At 38.8% G+C, this 21,354-nt stretch overlaps 1 protein-coding gene across 3 annotated transcripts in view; it reads right to left on the bottom strand.

Annotated features, from left to right (window-relative positions):
• Positions 1-378: 378 nt before the first annotated feature.
• Positions 379-21,354, bottom strand: part of LOC112558468 (pericentriolar material 1 protein-like) — a 30,651-nt gene continuing 9,675 nt past the window's right edge. The window contains exons 10-38 of one of the 3 annotated variants that reach the window (XM_025228903.1): positions 20,547-20,640; positions 19,813-20,021; positions 18,889-19,105; positions 18,437-18,707; positions 18,003-18,161; positions 17,573-17,761; positions 17,067-17,294; positions 16,626-16,749; positions 16,243-16,336; positions 15,809-15,992; positions 15,465-15,586; positions 14,785-14,979; positions 14,018-14,308; positions 13,488-13,741; positions 12,913-13,132; positions 12,210-12,405; positions 11,880-11,926; positions 11,549-11,711; positions 11,150-11,378; positions 10,155-10,244; positions 7,648-7,860; positions 7,299-7,442; positions 6,624-6,862; positions 6,104-6,239; positions 5,019-5,186; positions 4,760-4,893; positions 4,147-4,594; positions 3,804-3,921; positions 379-3,479 (exon numbers count right to left, since the gene is read on the bottom strand). In XM_025228903.1, the coding sequence (XP_025084688.1) occupies positions 3,451-3,479; positions 3,804-3,921; positions 4,147-4,594; positions 4,760-4,893; positions 5,019-5,186; positions 6,104-6,239; positions 6,624-6,862; positions 7,299-7,442; positions 7,648-7,860; positions 10,155-10,244; positions 11,150-11,378; positions 11,549-11,711; positions 11,880-11,926; positions 12,210-12,405; positions 12,913-13,132; positions 13,488-13,741; positions 14,018-14,308; positions 14,785-14,979; positions 15,465-15,586; positions 15,809-15,992; positions 16,243-16,336; positions 16,626-16,749; positions 17,067-17,294; positions 17,573-17,761; positions 18,003-18,161; positions 18,437-18,707; positions 18,889-19,105; positions 19,813-20,021; positions 20,547-20,640 (5,205 nt within the window). In that variant the 3' untranslated portion in view covers positions 379-3,450. The remainder of the gene's footprint in view (positions 3,480-3,803; positions 3,922-4,146; positions 4,595-4,759; positions 4,894-5,018; positions 5,187-6,103; positions 6,240-6,623; positions 6,863-7,298; positions 7,443-7,647; positions 7,861-10,154; positions 10,245-11,149; positions 11,379-11,548; positions 11,712-11,879; positions 11,927-12,209; positions 12,406-12,912; positions 13,133-13,487; positions 13,742-14,017; positions 14,309-14,784; positions 14,980-15,464; positions 15,587-15,808; positions 15,993-16,242; positions 16,337-16,625; positions 16,750-17,066; positions 17,295-17,572; positions 17,762-18,002; positions 18,162-18,436; positions 18,708-18,888; positions 19,106-19,812; positions 20,022-20,546; positions 20,641-21,354) is intronic. The other 2 variants (XM_025228904.1, XM_025228905.1) reach the window with 2 other exon arrangements.

Below are 21,354 nucleotides of genomic sequence, written 5' to 3'. Positions count from 1 at the left end.
TTGACAACAAAATGTGAAGAAAAAAAAAAAGATTGGTAACAGAGTTCATTATTCAGTGCCATAGCTGGATGGTAACATGAACATTCAGTGAAGATAACAATACCAATACATGTACCTATTTATCACTAATAAGAACATGACCAGAATCCAAACACTCAAGAGAGCCATTAACTTGCATGCCCACCCCCACTCTCTCTTCCCATAAAAAAATATATATATATTAAAAAAAAAGTTGGAGATGGGGAAAATTTAAATTTGCATGTTCTTGCCATATTGCTAATTCAGAATTTTAATAAACACAGCTAAATATTTATTAATTACATCATCAAGTAGATTAGATGTTATACTTCAGACACAGAATTGGATGACAGTTTTAGCTATTTTTGATTTATACATAGTTTATTTCAACTTGTTTGCAATCGTACAATTGAAAGGAATTGTCACACACTAACTGCTGCAAATGTAACAGGTACAAATTGTTGAATTATCAGTGAAATAAAATGGTGGGAAAAAGATGCATTTGTTCCAGTTCCTTGTATATCATAAAGATTTGATGCAAGCATTTTTATAGTGCCACTAGTGAATCTGACAAAAATAACTATGTTTATTATAGAGGACTCCTGTAGCCTCAAAGCTTTGTCAAAAACTTATTATATTTTACATTAGAAATTAAAGTGCATAACATACAAACTGTTGAAGATTTAACATTGAAATAAGCCACAACCATTAGTTTAACAGCAATACATTTTGAAGAACTATACTTGATGGGCTATCCCAACTGGCCAGCTGGTTTGGCTTTATTCAGTGTACATGCACATACCTTGCGAAATGAGAAGTAACAAAACGAATGTCTTCTAATACACTGAAAGACAAACAAAGAGACAGCATTCACCTACAGCAAGATTTGATTCTCATTGTACTCAAGTGTTGTCTGTATTCCTTCATTTAAAACTGAAGATTGACAGCTGTATGTGTGTCAATCTATCAAGATAATGGCTATATAGTGTACTATTAAATCCATAAAATGTCATTATGGCCTCTTCACTCTGTACACTTTCTGGCCACTACTAAGTTGGTAAAGAGATATGAACATCCGTGCTAGTCAGTTAGCAACTGCTATTCAGCTACAAACAAGCATTATTAGTTCTACCAGGCACTAGTACAGCACAAATTTTCTCATCTTTCTTCTGATCTAGAATTTTATGCAGAACATAAATTGTTTCTTTCTCACATGTACAGATGAATACATAAACATGTATGCCTATCCCACAGATGTAGGACTGGTACATGTAACTGGAAACTTGAAAATTCTGTGGATTATTTTTTAAAGATAGCTCCTTGCCAGACTATAGATCTGTGAAGAAATCCAACTCTTTTCTTTGTAACCCCCATCTCCCTTAGTTTTCATGTAAAAAGAAAAGACTGAATGTGGCGATATCAACACAAGCAATTCAAATTTTGAGTGTACCTTGAATCAGTTTTCCTACTGTTTCAATCCTCCAGTAAAGTTGTGCCAACAAAGAGTAACTTTTGCTGTGAACATCCGAAACATCAGCACCATCTGTTTCATAGTTGAATCATGTGCTGGTGTAGTATCACAGATCATATATATTTGCCATGTCTATTTGTTCCCAAAATATGTTTCAGTCAACTTGACACGATAATGGGAGAGAGTTGGCAGACTGGCATGAGGGTTGACACATGGAGGACCATAGATGTGAAAATCCTCTTATCTATCACAAATGATATGTTAAACACCGTGGATTTATTGTTCATTTTGTAATCATTAACTCTTTTAAGCCAGCGCTAATTCATCAAATTCCAGCTGCCATGTCACTGTTGCATATTAGCACAAAGCAAGATAAAAATACTGTCTTCATACCTTTAACACACATTAACATTTTGATGAGTTGAAAATTATGTGTAAGCCTTCCCTTAACTACTGTCACAAACATAGTGAAATGTTAGTTTCCCACTTGCACATCACACAGAACTACAAAGGAAAAACAAAATACCTTTGGCCATTATTCAACAGAAATCTTGTTCTCTAAACTGTAAGTTGATTAAAGTGCCACTCTTAAGTACAAAACATTCCAAAAGAAAAAAAAAAAACATTAAAAAAGGCGAGAGGGGAAAGATGTAAGATCTGGTATGAGTGAAATGTACAAAATTCTGTTGTCAGCACCCTGTGTCCATGGTACCAGTTTTGTGACCACATGCAACCCTCCCCCACTCTTCCTTGCCAAAAATATAAGATCAGCAGTGTGCTTTTTGGACTTGACTGCATAAAATGCAATATTAATAGACGTTAGTAGTAATAGACGCTGTTACCATACATGAAAATGTGTATGCACCAGTGCAAACTATTGTGCACTTACGTGTACACACACACAGTCTCAAGCAAATAACTGACAAGTTACACAGAACGAAAAGCAGCACAAATGGAATGCTAATGAGATTAAGGAAAAGCAATACAAAGAGCTTTTCAAAGCTTGAAGTCACTGTGTGATGTGACTGTGACAATGTCTTAAATGACCACTTCATTATTTACACTGAGCAGAAGTAACTGACTGTGAGCAAATCAACTCAATTTGTATTTTTCCTAACTGGCAAAGCAACTGTTATTCTGATCTTGCTTATCTTCTCCCCACAAAAATGAGAAAACAGAAAACAACAAACAACCCCCTACCCCAACCTAAACAAGACCCAAACACTCCTAACAACAGCCTTTACATAATAAATTCACAGCAAACATACAACCTGACAGGCTGGATGAAGGCCACATTTTCTGTAACTATCAACATAAGGTTATGGATGTGTTTGCCTAAAAGGAATGTCTGTCATCCCAGTCTATTCAGCACATTTTCTATGCACAGTTACATGATGCAGTCACAAAGAAAGACACATCAGCTGACTTATTTGTTCTGGCAGCTTTTTGGAATAGTTTGTGTTCCTTCCTTAATGGGAAGTGATGGTTACAGAAAAAAGTATATCCTCATGCATGTTGCTGGTTGTTACTATTTGTATCTAAAGCTAAGGATTAAGATGTTCACAAGACTGCTTGTCCTGTCCACAAAATGGAAAAATAATGCTACAATATCAAGGACTATGATGCATATTTCATAGCTCACCTCATAGTCATCTACAGAAATACAGCTGTATGGAAAAGTGCTGGTTCCACTAGCAAAACACGTCCCCCAAACCACAAACAATGAATGTCTTCTGTCATAAAAGAAAACCAAACCAAACAAAACAATTGCAAAAATGATATAAATGTTGCAATAAATGAAGCGTTAAGCAACCAAATGATGAATATAATGCTTCAGCCCTTTTCCCTCCCCCAGATTAATAATACTCAAAAAGGTTCTGTTCTAGGCTTAGCGAGACTACAGATCTGTAACATGAATGCATCATATGAGTGATGCAGTCCTCTTCCAACACTGCTGGAAATCACGGCTCCTGGGGTGCACCAGATGACTCTGCAAAAGCACATGAACATATGTTGAATTTCTATCATCAGCAAACAAGGGCGTCCTAGAATAAAAGCATGAGACAGTCTGACCAGATGTTCAATGTTCAAGCTCTTGCCCAATCTTTTATGTGTCCCATGCCTGATAATGTTGATTTCCTAGTGCTACTCTTATGTAAACATTTATGAAAACCACTTCTTATCAAAATCAGAGCATTAAGGCGGTGGCTTCAACTAAACGTTCTGTCACTAGCAGAAAAGTCACACCTTAAATTAGATTTACCACCACCACCACCACAGCTATGGTAAGATGGCTAAAGCACAAATATCTTACCAGGTTCTTTCAAAGCGCTACCATCACCAGCCAGCTCTTGACCCACGTCCATTGAGTTCATTATTGCTTCAATACCAGTTGTTCTGTTCTCTTCCTCACGTTTCTGTTCAACAAGTTCCTGTGATCATGATATGAAAATATACCAGCTATGAAAGGACCCTCTCAAGAAGAATAAAATGACAAATGGTTTGATCAGCACTTGTAGAAAAGTATTTTCTTTTAATGTCAACATGAGTATATCAGCAAAGCTGAGCTGGGGAGTCCCAACCAAACAAAAAAAAAACAAAACAAATTTATTGCAACAACTATAGTGACTTTTTCCTCACTAGATACTAGAACTCACTGGGTTTGACAGATTAAGAGATGGTGGCAGGTCGCCTATATCCACAGGCACCTCCTCCTCCTGTGTGCTGCCCAAATCTCCATTAACCTGCATCACAACCCCATCTTCGATGTGTTTTTTACCAACATCTGTGCTACTGCTACTGCCATCACATCCGCGTGAACCATCTGCTGTGCTGGCCATCTCTTGCGTTCCATCTGCTTCTGATACATCACCATCTTTTTCCACTGTAGCTGCTGGCAGGCTGTGCTGGTGGGGAGAGGAAGCAGCAGCAGCAGCAGGGGAGATCACTGATGTGGTATTGGCAATGGTGGAAGAAGTTGGAGTGGCAGCAGAAACTTGTTCTCGTCGGTTCTCCATCATAGAATTGCGGGACACTGCTGTGTCTGAAGGATCTTCCAAGCTTAAGGATTCATCTGATCCATCTGTATCTTCATCACTCCCAATCCTGTGAAAGAAAATCCACAATTCTCAGAAAAAAAGGGGAACCATTAATTATTGCAAAACAAGCTGGTAAATTAATGTCAACTATGCTCACATGATGGACAAGCTTGCAAAATCAAAATAGGGCTTTCCCTAGAACAAACCCTGAAAGAACATGGCAAAAGTTTACCTTGTGAAGGGCTTAGTTTCACTCATGGCAAGCTGAATGTGGAATGCTGATGAAGAGAATACATCACTGGTGTCTTCATCTTTTTCATCAACACCTTGTGTAACTAGCTTCTGTGCTAGCTCATCATCCCGGTCCTGCACACAAAAAGACGAAGATAAGTGTACTTGAAACTCACGAGCTTGACAGTCATAACCTTGTGCTCAAAATGAAAGAGACCTTCAGGTAACTGTTTCCTTCTCCCTCTGAAGTTCTGCCTTACCTTGCCCAGGTCCTCCTCCTCATCCAGGCCATTAACATTGAGATTTTGTGTTGTGATGGCATCACCATGGTCCCTGTCCTCTTCTGAACTCTCATTGTCACTCTCATTGCCAGCAGAAGTGTATTCTTCTCCTAACATGGCTGCTTGAGGGTTTTTGATGGTAGATGGCTGCAGAAAGTATTGCTAATCATTACTTTCACAGACCAAAGTGATTTTTGTTGTGCTAAAAGAACTTTTCAAATAAAAGACTGATAAAATGCATATGAAATACCAACAAATATGACTGCATAAGGAAAATAAAATATAATCTAAATACAACTGAGGGACCTAATTAAAACAAAAAATGCCACATGAAACTATTGGACTGAAAATTAAACTAGAAAAAAGGTGATGTAGACCAGCAAAGTAGACCAAGCAGGCAAGAAATACATTGTTTTTCCTAAGCGGACATTTTAAGCAGCAAGCTGACAACACTGAATGTCGCCTCTAGCAATCATCATGCATGATGGACAAGAGACCCACTGGGTTTTGAAAGATACTGACATAAAAGAGTGTTACAAAATAAATAAATTTATGAAGCAGTAAATGTGCGACATTAAATTCAACATTAGCATGAGTAGAACAGATTTTAAAAAAAAAAGAAATAAAAGAGAACAAACAAGTTTACAGAGGCAGACATTATTTGCACACAAGTCTACATGTTAGTTTTACTGATGATTTTTTTTTAATTTTCAGTCTTAACAGTTCATTCAAATGATTCTCTGGCTTGAGCTACATTGTACTTCATTTTGTTGCTTGCACAACAGTAAACTCCACAAAGATCTGATCAAAGCCAAACCCTCTATACGGATGAATATGCTAGAATATTATTTCTGCTTCATGATACTTTTAGTTTTGGTTCAATGCAATTAAAACTTTGTGCTCCATGTCACTTGATGTTATAACATAAGACAATGAGCATATTGGTGTTGCATAAAATGGAGTTTTGCACCCATATCAGACATGACCATAACAGCTAATGATGTCAAATGAAAACAATGGATTGATATCACCAAAAAACAAAACAAAAAAAAAAACAAACTTACTGTGAACCATGACTTGCCCTTGATTTTCTCCACAGCTCTGGGATCATCTAGGTCTTTCATAATGCGCAAGAATGCCAGTTCATTAAACAGCACTTCAGACATATCCAACAGTAGGTCTTCTCCACACTCACGAACCCTACAGTTATTAAAACAATAGATTTATGTAGATCTATGCATTCAAGCATGTATGCACACAAACTAACTTACAGAAGTATGCATAATTACCTAACCCACAAAAATACACTTACCATTTACATCCCCTTGATGTTACAGGACCATCTCATCCCGGCATGTAAACATGTCTTTTGTTTAAAATAGCAAGGGCTACAGAGTGGGAGTCTCCATTACTTGATGACTAGCATGCTTGACCAGTGCTCAGGCCAGTGCCCATCCAGCGAAAAGGGTACTTGAGTTATCATAGCAAGCAATGGACTGAAGAAGAGTTGCTGTCTGTTGCTTATAAGTGTCAGATACGAATACCCCACAGTTTCAAACACAAGTAACACGTTGCTGTACCAACCTTCGACCCTCATATTTGGCTAGAGAGTCTTGCAGGATTGAAGACAACTGCCCATAGAAAAATCTGGAGAATTCTTGTGAATGGCCAGGTTGGCGGGTCAAGGACAGCACAAGACGCTGAACATAGGCCAGGAAATGGGGGGAACAAATATCATTGATGTGCTCTTTGACTACAGGAATCACCTGTCCCATAATTCCCTTGATTTGCTGGTCCAGCTCCTGTGCGTCAATCCGAGGATACTGCAGATAAAAAATAAATAATGCAAATTAACTCTCTCATTGTAAATCTGCATTTATCTTAAGATCAAAATGGAATTAAGTCCTCTCAGAAAGCTTTCTAGGTAATTTCTAGCCATCATGAATTAGAGATTAATTATATATGTACATGTTATTCTATTATATTGATTTACTGCAAATTTTCTATAATTGGACATAAAAAGTTATTAAAAAAAAACAAAAAAACAAAAACAAAATCAAAAAACACACACACACCAAAAACCCCACTGTGCTAATTAGGTACATCAGATACTTCATGTCATTAAGTTACGGAAAACTTGACTACTCTACATTTTCAATATTTCTACTCTTCCTACAGTATCAACAGCAGGCATTTACCAGGCTGTACACAACTGCCCCTAACAAATGCTAGTACAGTTCTAAGGAAATCAACACTCACTGGCATGTCCGATACAGAACTTTCACTTCCCTGGTCTCCAGCTAGTTCAGAAAGCAGTTCAGGTCTATTCTCCACAACACCCCTACTTCTTTCTCCACGTACTCGGTCAGCCTGTTGCATCTCAAGCCTCATTTTGGCCAAAGCCTGAAGAACAAATTCAGCGTATCATCTAGTTAACAAAATCAGAGCATGCTACAAAAGAATATGTCATGTATCATGACTATAAAGGCATCACAAAGCACCAAACACCAGCATGCAATCTACTGTCTTGGGCCATCTTAAAAGGATATAGTGACCAATACAAACCTATGCTCTTATATCTGCTGCCACAGACTGGGTCTTGTCTTACCTTGTCTAGGTGAATGACAGTATCTCCAAGTGAGTCACGAGAAAAGGGTGATTCTCCGACTTCATTGGTTGGTGTTGATACAGAGCTGGTACTGACAGCAGCTTCAGTGTAATCAAACTTGCTATTCTTGAGAGAGCCACAGTTTGCTCGTGCTTCTTGAGATTTCTGCTTCTGCTGCTGCTCCAAGAGTGCAGAATGCCGCCTCATGCTGGGCTGTAGATAATTCCGAATAATCAACAATGAAATGTCACTACAGCCTAGCAATGTAAAGCATGATAAAAATGGTGTCCTAAACAAACGCTGAATCTGGAAACTTTTTTCTCCACACAAAATCTTTAGTTTTTTTGCTATACATCATTGTGTCCGATCATCATGTTACTAATTTAACACTCAAAACTTCTGTTAACTTTCCTCTTTTTATTTTTATTGTAAATTCTCTTTCTTACCAGATGATATGACCATAAGAAATAATAGGCTCTTCAATCATCGTAAGTTGACTCCTCAATAGTGAGCTAGCATGTGCCTGGCACACAGGATGCTCTATTGGTCAGGTGAGCAACGGTCTTCAGGCAGCTAACAGCAAAAGCCAACGAACAAGGACTTCCCCACTGATATTCTACCCAACCAAACTGTGGGGAGATTGGGGGAGGGAGCTCAATGTCATGTCACATGTCTTGTGGTAAGACTAGAAGAAAGAATTTACAATAAAAATTTCATTTCTTCTTTGACCTTACCAGATGACATGATCATAAACAAATCAGGAGAGAAGCAAACCAGCCCATCTGCTTAGCATGTTCTGGCATGCTATGCTGCCAAAAAAAGGGCCTGCAGAGAGAGGTGAAGGGCTCTGCAGCTGAAATCTGGGGGCTCTTTAAGCAAATAAAGAAGAGCTGACAGGGCTTGTGTCACCTAAAGGGACAAGTACTGAATTACTATTCTTAACACCCTGGCAATACTGTCTATCATGCTAACCATCATGTAACACTTACACTATTTATATATTATATATTTATACATCTTACACTATTTATAGTACCTACATCCTTTATCCATTGCTTTACCTTCTACTCTTGTACCTAATCTATATGTTGTTCAGTGTTCCAATATGTACCTCACTGTTCACTGGCTGTTATCTTTCATTTATCATTATTAGTCTGCGCACAGAGTGCGATCTGTCTTGGTCATAATTCTGCATGTTATAAGCTCACATTATTATCATTATAATATGCCATCATGCCGTCCCACAGAATGGTGAAGGCAGTTATGCTCAAGCCTGCGACATCAGAAACACAAAAGTTGGCAGCATCACATTAGTAAGTAAAGGTGAAGAAGAAATCAGTATTGAAAAATGAGTTCAAGGTTAACCGCCACTGTAAAACAATAAGAACAAGGAACTACTCCCCCTCCTCCACCTGAGCTACAGGGTGTGGGTGTACCTGGACATCCCCTTCCTTCTTGATCCGAGTGTTAAGATCTAAGTACAAACTCATTGGAGATGAGAACAGACGTCAATCACACTGGGATAGATGGGTTTAGACAAGAATAAGTAATGGCATGAAGAGGAAACCAAAAATCTCGCCTGAGACTTGAATCACACCTTTGGAGGTTTGTCATGCCAAATTAGCATCCACTGCTCCTTGGACAGAAGCTTCCATGGCTGGTAAACAATACAAGATGTGCACTACATACACAGAGGGTGTGAGCTATCTGATGACATAATCTCTCCATATTTTGAACATTTGTCACATGCCCTTGCAACTAAGACATGATTTCTCATCTTGAGAAAGATGCCAATGCAGAACAACCAAGTACTGCAAACGGGAATGTAGATCACTGTCAGGGAGTCAACTTTCAATGGTGAGCAAACAAATGTAGCCCATTATCTCCTATAGTCATGTCACCTGGTAAGGTCAAAGAGAAACAAGCCTTTGAACACCAGTCAGAATTCACTTCTTCAGTGCAAAAAGAGAACAAGACCACATCTTCTAAACTTACAGGCTAACTGTTACAACAACACCTTGTGAACATGTTGAAGCTTTCACAATGGCTTTAGCCTTTAGTAAGGTCAAAAGCTAGAATTTAAGTCAATCACTGCATGCTTTACCCTTAAAAAAAATCATCTTGCATTTTCTGCAACAAACTAATGACAGCACTAATTTTCATTAATGCATTTGCGCATGCTGAAAATGTGAAAATGGTGTGTTGAAACTGATCTCCACATATGCTAGCAATCATCAGCAGGAGTAAGAATAATTCATAAAGAAATCATAGACCAAAGTTTTCTGAAGACTTAAATTATAAATTATAAAGTAATCATATACTTTTGGCTACCCCAATGTCAAATGCAAGTTGACAGTAACTCTTATTTTATCAGTTTTTGTTTTTTGAAAGTGCCAACATAACCTGACAACTGGAGTTGGGATCTTGGAACAGAGACGATGAAAATTACCATTATAATCAGAGCACAAAAATCCTATCAAAATCTGGCTCTGAATTTCTAAGCCCACCTTTACTTCCTCATCAGAAGTGGCCACACTTTCACTAGGTGTCATCTCACTGACAGCTGGCTCTTGCACAGTCTTCCATGGCTGCCAGCCCTGAAATTAGGTTGTGACATGTTTTTCTCTGGCAAGACTCCAATTACATGATCTGCTACAATCATGGACCACACTAAAATTTATATTCAATACTCTTTGAAAGGATAAAAACAAATATGTGGAGATCAGCACCTGCATACCAATTCTACACTTTCAGATGCTAAAGGCTAGGACAGTCATAAAAATAATATAGCCAAATAACCCAAGCACTCTAATTTTGAGCTCATCATTCTACATCAGATGGTCCACCTTACTCTTCATTCTATGCCATATCGTATTCATTTAGGCAGGCGCAAATCCATGACAAAGGCCAAGCCACAAATTGCAAAGGCTGACTCCCAAAACGTTCTCTCTCTTTTCACACAACAGATTCCAAACACCAGCTAGTATAGTGAATACTATCACGAGACTCAAGCTCCACTCAGCTTTACAAACAGATTAATGTTAAGCATTGATTTACAAAAAAAAAAAGCTCTCTTACTAATACCTTTTAGGTAAGCTTGTACTTGGACAAAATGATGCATCAAACAATAATAAGGAATCAATCTACACCAAACTTAACATATATGACTGACTTATGTGGTGATGTGAAAAAGTGAGGGCAAAGCAAGGATGGAGTGAGAAAGAGACAGTAAGTATTTACACTGATGTAGTTATAAAAGGTGTTAATTTATTGGCATATGATTTTCAAATCCATATATAAGTGAACACAGATACATGTGCACACATAAATAAGCCCACATAGGTCTATTGCCAGAAAAAGAAAAATTTCAAAATTTGAATAAAACATTTTGGGAGAAATCATTTTTAAGTGATGCTTTTGAAGAAAACTTAAAAACTGCACAGCAACCAATGAGACTCAACTTGCAAACTGCATATTGTTACAAGGCACTGCCTGTCCTCACCTCAGGACTTCCAAGGTCTTGTCTGGTGAGAGAGCTCTGCACTATCTCTTGAACAGAGAAGATGGCACGTTGCCTCATAAGATCTGTTGTCAGGTTCTGAAGCTCTCGGAATAAGTTGATGAGATATTGTGGACGGCTCTCATTCTTAGAAATGAGCGTTGCTACCTCTGTGTAAATGGTTTCACGCAGTTCCTCAAAGAGATTCAGCTCACCAAATGTCGATGTGTGTCTGTGACAAGAGGAAGGTATGCTAATAATCGTTCTATAGTTACATTAAGATATTTTCTCTTCTCTGGTTCTCCCACCTATTGTTTTGTGAAAGTCTGTCCACACCATGATGTCCCAATTTTTCAATCTGCATTATTATTTATTTGCAGCAAAGATTCAGATTCTGCTTACCCTGGTTGGTTCTCTTGGCCACCCTCGGCTCCATCCATCTGGCTAGAAGCTACGCTAGAGACACTGGCTTTGTCGCTGAACCCCAAGCCACTGATGCCAGCACTAAGTCCCGGTCTATAGTTACCATCCTGTTCAAGCTGCCTTGTACCTGCAACCTGCCATTCTGTGCACAAGCACACAAAATCCCAAATAATAAATCTGAGCAAACCACTTTTAATTCTTCACTAAATTGATAGAAAATCTCTGATGTGTATCTATGCTTGTTTCGTACCAAGACCAAATCATTAGCGCATTATTATTGCAATATTTAATGCTGATAGCAGCAACACACCTGGTTGATTCTGAGGAATTCTTTCTGAAGATTTCTTTGAACTCTTCCTGAAATGAGAAAAATCCTCAATGGAAAAGGAGCATCAGAATAACTGTACAGGATGATTGGAGCTTTCTACTATTCTATATGTAACTCCAAATATTTATTGGCATCAGTTGTGCTTCATCCAAACTTTAAGAACAACTTATAAACCAAATTAGGAAATATCCCAGCTCCATCTTGATAAAATCTGAATAAATGCAATTATTTAAATCAGGATCTGTATAGAATGTACCACAAACTTAAAAAGGTCATGCTATGTTTTACCATGTTAATAACAAAAGGTCTTACTTTCTCCGTGATTTCAAAAAGGCTTGAAGGTTCATCCTGGGTACATTTCTTTCTTGTTGGAAGGCTGGCTGGCTGCCACCCTCTGCACCTTCCCACATTTGGAAAGGTTGTGACAATCTATACCCTTCTCCATTGCTAGCTTCAATGCTAGCCCTTCGCTCTTTTGAGGATTTGCTTGGGATTTTATCTGTATCTGCTATTAAAAACAAAATGAAGCTTTAAGTTTCAAGTATTTTAAGTTGCAAGAATGGTTGTTGCAGAAATAGAAAAAGCACGCTAGTCCTTATAAATGTAAACACAGAAAAAATTGTTTCCTACAATTTAAACTCTTTCTGGTCTTGCATAGCTAGTAATCTTCTGTAGTGTCCATTAGCCCACTTCATTGAATGAGTAAAAAGCAAAGGCCACAGTGTGAGATATCCACTGTGGTACTGTTAATATTTGTCAGCGCTGTATTCAGCTGTTGTAGCACAAACAGGGCATCTGTTAAGAAGATGACACAGAAATCTAAGCTTGCTCTACCACTAAAGCTGTTTGCTGCTCAAATCTGTGGTACAGCTACTATTTGCCTATGTCCTCTAGCACTTAAAAGGTAGCAACTTTTTCTGTATTGTAGTCTAGTCTCTGTCTTCTCTCTCACAGACACAATCACTTTTCTCCCTCCTCAGAGAAAGGCAAAAAGACAACAACATATGGAACTTACTAGAACTTGGGAAGCCATCTACACTGGTTGTCTGCACACCCTGTGACACAGGAAGTTGAGAATTGGCATAGTGGAAGGAACCTGGAAAGCTGGGGTTGACAGTGAATGTGGTCTGTCTTGAAGACTGCACATTCACACTGGTTGCCACATTATTGGGAACATGAGCAGCCAATGTGCTAGATAGTGGAGACAGCTGTGCAGAGAATGGAGTGGCAATCACCTTCAACAAAATATTCATAGTTAAAGATGAATGGTCCTTAGGCAATTATGCTAAGAGAGCTGTCATTTATATCAATGCTTTTCTCATTTACTTGATGGCCAGAAGTCAAAGGATAGAGGCAAACAAAATGTTCATCATTGACAGAAACACTAACTTTTCTGTTAAATGCACTTCTCAAGTATAAACTTTTTTTCTTTCCTCCTGTAAACTTTGCCTCCTTTCATCAGTTTGTCCTTATGGATATAGGCTACAAGCTGCATCATCTAAAGATACTTCAAAATTCTGTTCTATGCAGATGTAGCTAAATGTTAAATCTCCAAGTCTCCTGCCTTCTGTTGTGATCTCTGGCACCAACCTGCGAGTGTGTAGTGAAAGGCTGGGGAACAAGTTGATCAGGTGCAGCAGGGAGAAGTGTTGAGGGGATGTGCTGCTGCAAGCCAGCCATTTGCCCTGTCAGCTGCTGCAGCTGGCGTTGGAGAGCCTGCATGTCATACTGCTGCATCATGAGCTGCTGATTGCACTGACTAATTGCCATCATAAGCTGCTGCTGCTGTAACTCTCGCATCAGCTGTGACTGCAGATCATTGGGTGCAGGGAGATTGCCCTCTGCTGCAATACAAAGATGTGTCTGACACAAAGATGCAAAACCTCATGCAAAGAAGTCAAATTCTTTTTGAACTCATGCAAACAGCTGCTCTGGGTTTTTTATTTCAGGTCAGAGTTGTCATAATTCCATTATTATAGCATTGTTATCTTCCATTTAATTACTTAAGGTCAACAGACTTTGTGCTACCTTCTGAATGAGAGGGCATTTGCAAAAGATTCACTCTTTCAAGATAATGCTGCAAAAACACAGAACTAAGTGCTGAACTGCAAATTACTTACCAACAGGTGAAAGAGTTGCTAATTGTGACTGTAACAAATTTTGCTGTTGCAATCTATTTGATAAAACAGCAGGCTGTTCTTGCATTAAGTTCTGACACATTGCTGACATTCTTTCCAACTGTTTCTGGAACTGCTGAAGAGGCGACCGGGTGCTTTCATTCTCCACAGAGGATGAGTTTTCCACATTCTTGGAAAATGTTTGTTTTGCTTTTCGGGTTGGAGCTCTCTCTTCCTCTACACTGGCATGCTTCCAACTCTGATTTTCAGACTTTTTGATATTCTTCCTAGAAACTAACAGAAGCCCAGCATACACTATGAATGCACTGTGTGTTTATATATACACACACACACATACACACCCCATGAATTTCCTTCACGAAGCCTGCATGAGCAAGATGCAAAGGGACTGGTGGCATTAATGTATACAAAAATTGATGTAAATGATAATAACCCTTCTGCCTTACTAGAATCAACTCACCATAGCAATTTTGTCTTCTGTGTAGTACCAGCATCTATTAATGCTAACACTTCAAAAACGTAAAACTTCAAAACAGGAAGAATTGTCATCTACAATCCTAATTTCGACTTTCTAGAACAATTTTAACAAGTGCTTTCTCAACTCATTAAATTTAATCACTACAGTGTCAAATCATGCTGTTTTCAAATGCGTTTTCCATTGTCTCAACTCAACGGGACATAAAGCCACTAAAACCTCTCTTTTATCATGTGAACACAAGTCTAAGTGCATAAAAAGTAGAACTGTTTACCTGGTCTAATAGGTTGGGGGAATCCCCTGTGCCCTCTGCTGGTCTTTGGACGAGCTCCAAGACCTTGCGGAGCACTTAACAGACGAGCCTGACGACGCTGACGAGCATCTGCATCAATTGTGTAAGTGCCATTGTCAGTGTCATCATTTTCCTCCTCTTCTTCTTCAACTTGGACTATTCCATCACTAGGATACCCTAATAAAGAACAAAAGTATGTATCTCTGTGCATGCACACATACTCTCAATAGCAGAACCCACCTGAACAGAGTAGCTATGTAGTAGCTATGCTTTACTTTCTATTTTACTTCTACTCACAGGTTTATAGTTACACTTTGCAGCATATCTATTTCGACATTAGAAATATATATTTTTTTTTTAAGAATTAAAGTATCAAGACTTCAAATTTGCACTGCGTCTTCTTAACGGCATATGCATGTCTTCTGTTCCCTTAGTTTTCTTGTCCACTCATTTTGTTAAGCATTTCCAACTATCTGCTTTGCTTTCTTCTCAATACCTAAAAATATAAGTGAACCCACTCAGCTGATTACAAAAATCAACAAGAAAAGAATGCTTTTGAAGAAGAGGCAACATTTCTGTTTAGTCCTGAACAGCATTGACTGCACCAAACAAAATCTGAAAAATGTAAATATCCTCTGCATGAAAGTTGTAATGCTACAAACCGTCATCTTCATTAGCTGGAGCTGCTCCCTCCTGTCCATCCTCATCCTCAGTGATGTTCTCAAGATTATCAACAGTTGAACCTCCCCAAGTTGCCATAGTAGCATCAGCACTAGCACTTGCTCTGTTAGTAATAAAGAAAGAACAGTTAGTCAAGGTGTAACTTATTATGTAGATAAAATCCAAAAGTAATCTGTTTATAACACATGAAACAGTTCAAATAACATTAATACATCTAACTGCCTTTTATATTTAATGCTAAAACTGTTCTGAATATCAGTAGCATCAAACAAACTGCTTTGATTAAAAAGATCTTAAAGAACCGATCCATTAAAAGGGTGCTGACCCAAAGGCATCAGTTCCTGTAGAGTAAGACACTGTGTCACTTTGATTGTCTTGGTTCCGAAAGTACTGACGTCTGTTCTGGTCTTTCTTCATGATAGCTTCCAGTTCCTTCTTTTTAGAACGTAGTTCTTCACGCTGAATGCGCTGGTCTCGCATTTTGCTGTACAACTCATCATTGGAAGCAACTGCATATAAAATAAAAGCATTAAAATTAACTCACTCTAAAGCTGAGTTCTCTTTAAGCTATTCCTGTTCATGCACATACATATACACATGTATACTTATGCTTACTGTTTGCAGCTTCATAAATCTCATGTTGTTCTGACCTTTATCTGAAATATCACAAAGCATAAATATACTTACATCCTTTAGCTCGAGAGATCCTAAAAGACAGAGATGAATATGTTGTTCTTCAACAGAATAAAGAGCACTCACATGTGACAACAGAAGCACTACTGGCTGCTTGATCTCCTGGACCTTTGCGGACACCTTCCTCAGCTCTGACCTCAGACTCTGAATTTCTTTCCCCCTGACCACAGAAAATTTTCTTTAATACTGTGTACCCACCAAAATCGACATGATTTACACTCATTGCCAGTCTCTATTATGCAAATGTGCCAGAAGTGTGTGAAAATAAATGCATAGCACAGTAGTTTATGATCTTAATTACAAACTGAAAGTGTTTTCAGTAAATTTCTCCTTTATTTTTTGGTACAAACAAAATTATTTACTCATGGCAAAATGTTCTGTCTCAAAAATATTCTAAAAAAACAATAGGGGAAGGAGGAGCATTTACTTGATGAAAATTTATAACTAACTTCATGAAACTGCTCGTGTAGAGATTTGAGCTGGTCCTGCAGGGCAAGCAAACGATGTCGCTCTTCTTGTAGCCGTGCCAACTCCTGCATTTGCTGTTGTAAATGCCCCTCTCCAGTTCCAGTCCTGCCAAAAATGTAGGATCTTCACAGATAACAAAATAGTATGCTATAAGAGATAAGTGCTGAGTGTATCTTATAGTATGATGGGTGATTTGATAGCAGTTAAGTTGAGCTCTTCTCCTCACCACACACACACACAGAGACTATAATATAAATACTGTGTTCATTTTTTCTATTTGTTGCAAAATTTACAAGTTCCTTTCCAAATCCTAATGACAACTCCCCCTATTTGGTTTTTTGCCTTTTAATATCTGCCAGCAAAAGCTGGCCATATGAGAAGCTTGTGATGTTTTAACTTGGATTTATCCACTCCCATCTCACCGATCATGAGGAGGTACAATATCCGATGCCATCTCCCCCTCACTGACAGACAGATTGGCCACACTAGCGCTGCCTGCATCTTGATGATCGGGTGCTGTGGATGGGGCAGTCCTCTGGCGTGGTGCCTTGCACATCTCATCCACATCCTTTTCTCCACCAGGCATGCCTTCAATGTCAGCTATCAAGCCTTGCAGGTTTCGCAGTTTGTCTTTTGCTTTCATCAACTTGCTGTCATAATAACAGATATCAAATAGGTTTGTTGAGCATTGGGACAGCACACCAAAACACATACACAACAAACAAATGGATATATGCACATACTGACATTAGGAATGCTATAAAGCAGACAAAACAAAATAGAGTATCATCACCACAATAAAGCCCTACTGATATCATGCTACAAAATGAAATAATATTAATAAATGCAAAAGTAAACTAATAAAAAGGTAACAATGGCCAAGAGTAGCAACCCTCATAATGTAGCACTGACAAATGCCTGGCCTCACCGTATCTTTTCCTGTACTTCAGGATCACAGTCCCATGCCCTGAGATCCCCATCTTGATCCTCTGAATCTGAAGAAGAAGCATTGTCTTCATCAGACTGTTCACCAGATATTGGTCTTGCCCCCGAAATTTGCAGGAAAGCTGAGTGAGATGGGTGACCAAAGCTGCTACCATCCCCGCCTTGACTTGACCTGAAAAAGCAGGTAAGGGTTAGAAGAGAACAACAGTATTATTTCATGTATAACTGAAAGGACCATAAAACTTACAATCTGTAGTTACCTTGTGCATGGGTATAGGGAGAATGGTGGGGGTGGTAATGGGGATGGTAAGGGTTGATACAGCAATGAAAGTGTTCATACTTGTTTACTGGGAAAGGCAAACACATATACTTTTTCCACTTTTATGAATGCTACTGCTGATAAGCCTGCTTACTGTCTCTCAGCTTGTTCACCAGCATCGGTGAGGCCAATGGCTGCATCCTGACCCTCATCTTTCTCAACCTCCTCACTGCCTGGCTGTGTCTTCATCTTCTGATAATACTGCACAAGATCACGCAACTGGTTGAGACGCTGCCGTACCTCTTGAAGTTTCCTGGTGAGGAGGGAAAAATGCATAAAAGATCCCATAGCAAGTTAAACTCCCACCTTAAATATGGGGCAACGAAAAGCTAATATCCTAATTCTGATATAAAAATCACTTGAGATCTAAAAAAAATTTGTCTGAAAGCAAGTCTGTAATCCCACTTTACACTTTTTTGCCTGGACATGCAAACATACAGAGAAATGTCTGGACTAAAGTGTTTTGAAAATACAAGGACAAATACAGCCATCACAATGCAATACCGAAATGAGGAAACATGAGCTTACTGCAGCTTTTCTTGAGCTTCCTTCACAGACAGAAGTGAGCCCTGATCCACCCCAATACTATCAAGGTCTATGTTAGCAGCCCCTGGGCCAGTGGAACCCTCAGCTGCCATCATTGGTATCGATAGGAGAGAAGAAATGTCCAAACCATAGCCATCATGCAATCGATAGGGTGAGCTTGCTGTTGCTGTTGATGCCACCTGTTCCTGTCGCTGAGATGGAAGTGCAAGCCTTAATGGCTGTTGAGCAGACATCTGATGTGTGGTACTTGCTTCTGCAAGGGAAAAAATATATACTTTATGACAACCAAGAGAAAATGTTTTTATTTTTTTAATAATGTGATGTAAATCAAAACTTACAATCAACTGACTAGACAACAATGATAAGTGATTAATCTTTCATATAAGCATGTTGCAAGGAAAAGCACAGAGAAAAGGCCCTTGAATACTACAGACCATTGTTGAGAACCTGCATTCGATGAGAACGCAAGGTCTGTAGCTGCTGCAACAGGTGGTCCATGGTTGCCTTTTTCTGCTGTAGGTCCTGCAGTTTGTCCTCCAGCTGCTGCTGTTGTCCTATCACAGACAGGCTTCCTGCACTACCACCAGCAGCACTACTCCCACCGCCTCCTGCTACACCTTCTGTATTTCTGCGGGATCTATTTTCGGAGCGCTAAACATGAAGAAAATCAACCTGACAGCTTCTTTTAAAAAAAAAAAGTTATGCTTGTATAACTTTAAATAACAGATAGTCTGGCAATTTATTGGCGGTGGACTTAGAACACTTATAATTATATCAACACTATGATTTTAGATAAATTCTGGAACTGTTTAAAATAACTTTACATGGCTAGTTTTCATGCAAATACTTATCATTTCTACTGCAATAATTTCTTTATTAAACATCTAAGTCACTCAAAGTACAACATGTGACAAGGCATCAACATATATCACACAGGTGCAACTCCTGAAAACAAACTACCCCTCCTCCCCACAAAAAAGCTAAAATGGTGAGAGGGTAAGTTGACTTAATAAATGAAACAGACATCTATACGAAGTTAATAACTTGTTACTAATGCATTTCAAATTAGCCATCAACAGTAGAGAGTTTGTTGCCATTGTTAACTGTAGCCGGCCATAACTTGCCCTCCAACCCTATGAGAGCTATATCATTTAAAAACCCAAGCATGACAAAAAAACCAAAATCCACAACACAACAGCAAAAAAACACAACCCCCCCTCAAAAAAAAAAAACCCCAAAAAACAAAAACAACCAAAAATCCCTGAAACAAAACAATGAAAGTACCAAATGATGGAAATTCACTGGTGCACTTCAAAAACAAATTGCTATCACCCAAGTCTTGTTACAAGCAAACAAACCTCAGCTGAAAATTCATTCCTAAGGTAGCTCAGCTGACGCTGCAGCTCTGTCAATGCATCCATTTCACGAGCATTAGATGCTTCATCGTCCTCTGACTCTGGGTAGCCTACAATATTGGACTTCAGCTGGCCCTCAACCTGGTCCAAAAATGCCCCCTCCTCTTCTAATGCCAATCGCCCAGCTTCCATGGCTGCAAGAGCTGCTCGAGCTGAAAACCCAACAAGAGAGACAACATGTGATAGCATTTTATTAACAGATGTTTCATTTCTCAATCTCTGACTTTAGTTGAAGTTATTTTTGGTTTTGAATATCAGACATTAAGACGCAGCAACCAGAACTCCAGGAGGCAGACAAAGGTAATAAGCTAATGTTTAAAAAATGAAGCTGGAGTTGGACACTCATTATGATGGACATATCTGGTTATTCCACAACAATCTATAATGCATGCAGTAGTGTGGTAGAAGAGTAGAATAATAAATTATAGGAAGAGAAGACAAAGTACAAAATGTAAATGATCTTTTTTTGATACTTACCAGACGACCTGACTATTAAGTGCTTACAGCCTACAACTGCTCTTGATCCAAATGAATCACTGGTCAGTGGAGTACTGATATTGACCAGACCCATATTCCGCTGGAAGAAAGCTGGCTCACACACACTCTCACCCCATACCACACTCTGATCATCTAAACAAAAAGGAAAGTAACATTTCCACAATAACAGCTTCACTAACCCTGATTGTCTCGTGCCTGAGCTTGCTGAAGCTGGATCTCTGCCTCCTGCTTTTTTGCCAACAGCTCATCCTGCTTCTTCTGGAGCATCCGCAGCTGCAACATGTTACACCCTAATAGAGCTTCATCTTCAATACATGTGTCGTCTCCACACTATTTCTTATGCAATCCACAGCCAAGAGTTTGCTTGTCATCCCAACTCCATCCTTTGAACTACACATCATACCTCCATGCCACTGCAGGATTATATGATAACAAGGATGATGATGACAATAATGAAAATAAATCTATAAAGAGCCCTCTTTGTTATAGCAGTTCATGGTGTACACATAAAAAAACTCAAGCACATGTGTGCATTCATACCTACACACCTGCAAACACATGCTACTGCAGAAGGAAAAGACAAGATTTTACAAACACTGAAAGAAGAGAGTGGGTTTTGAGTAAATAAGGAGTGACATTTCATTCCAGGTGAGAGGACCAGAGACAGAAAAGGAATGAGAGCCAAATTACAAATGTTTCAAGGAATGAAAACCTGAGGGCATAAGAAAAGAATTGAAAAAAATAGGTCATATGTAAATATGAAGTGAACTAGACAGGAATGTAAGGGCACAGCATACTTTGGAAGAAGGCTACGTTATTGCATTTTCTACTGCAAGGAATAAAATTACAAAGAAATACTGCTCACCATGCACATAAAAGGCCAAACAAGCAATTGCTCACAGCACAACTTAAATGGAAAGGCAAGGGAAATGGCAAGTTGGGCTTAAATGGTACATGCCGACATTTTGAATTGTTTCCACTCAAAAT

This window comes from Pomacea canaliculata, linkage group LG3 (genome assembly GCF_003073045.1).
Source record: "Pomacea canaliculata isolate SZHN2017 linkage group LG3, ASM307304v1, whole genome shotgun sequence".
Taxonomy (NCBI): Eukaryota; Metazoa; Mollusca; class Gastropoda; order Architaenioglossa; family Ampullariidae; genus Pomacea; species Pomacea canaliculata.
This window is presented reverse-complemented; position numbering and strand designations above follow the sequence as displayed.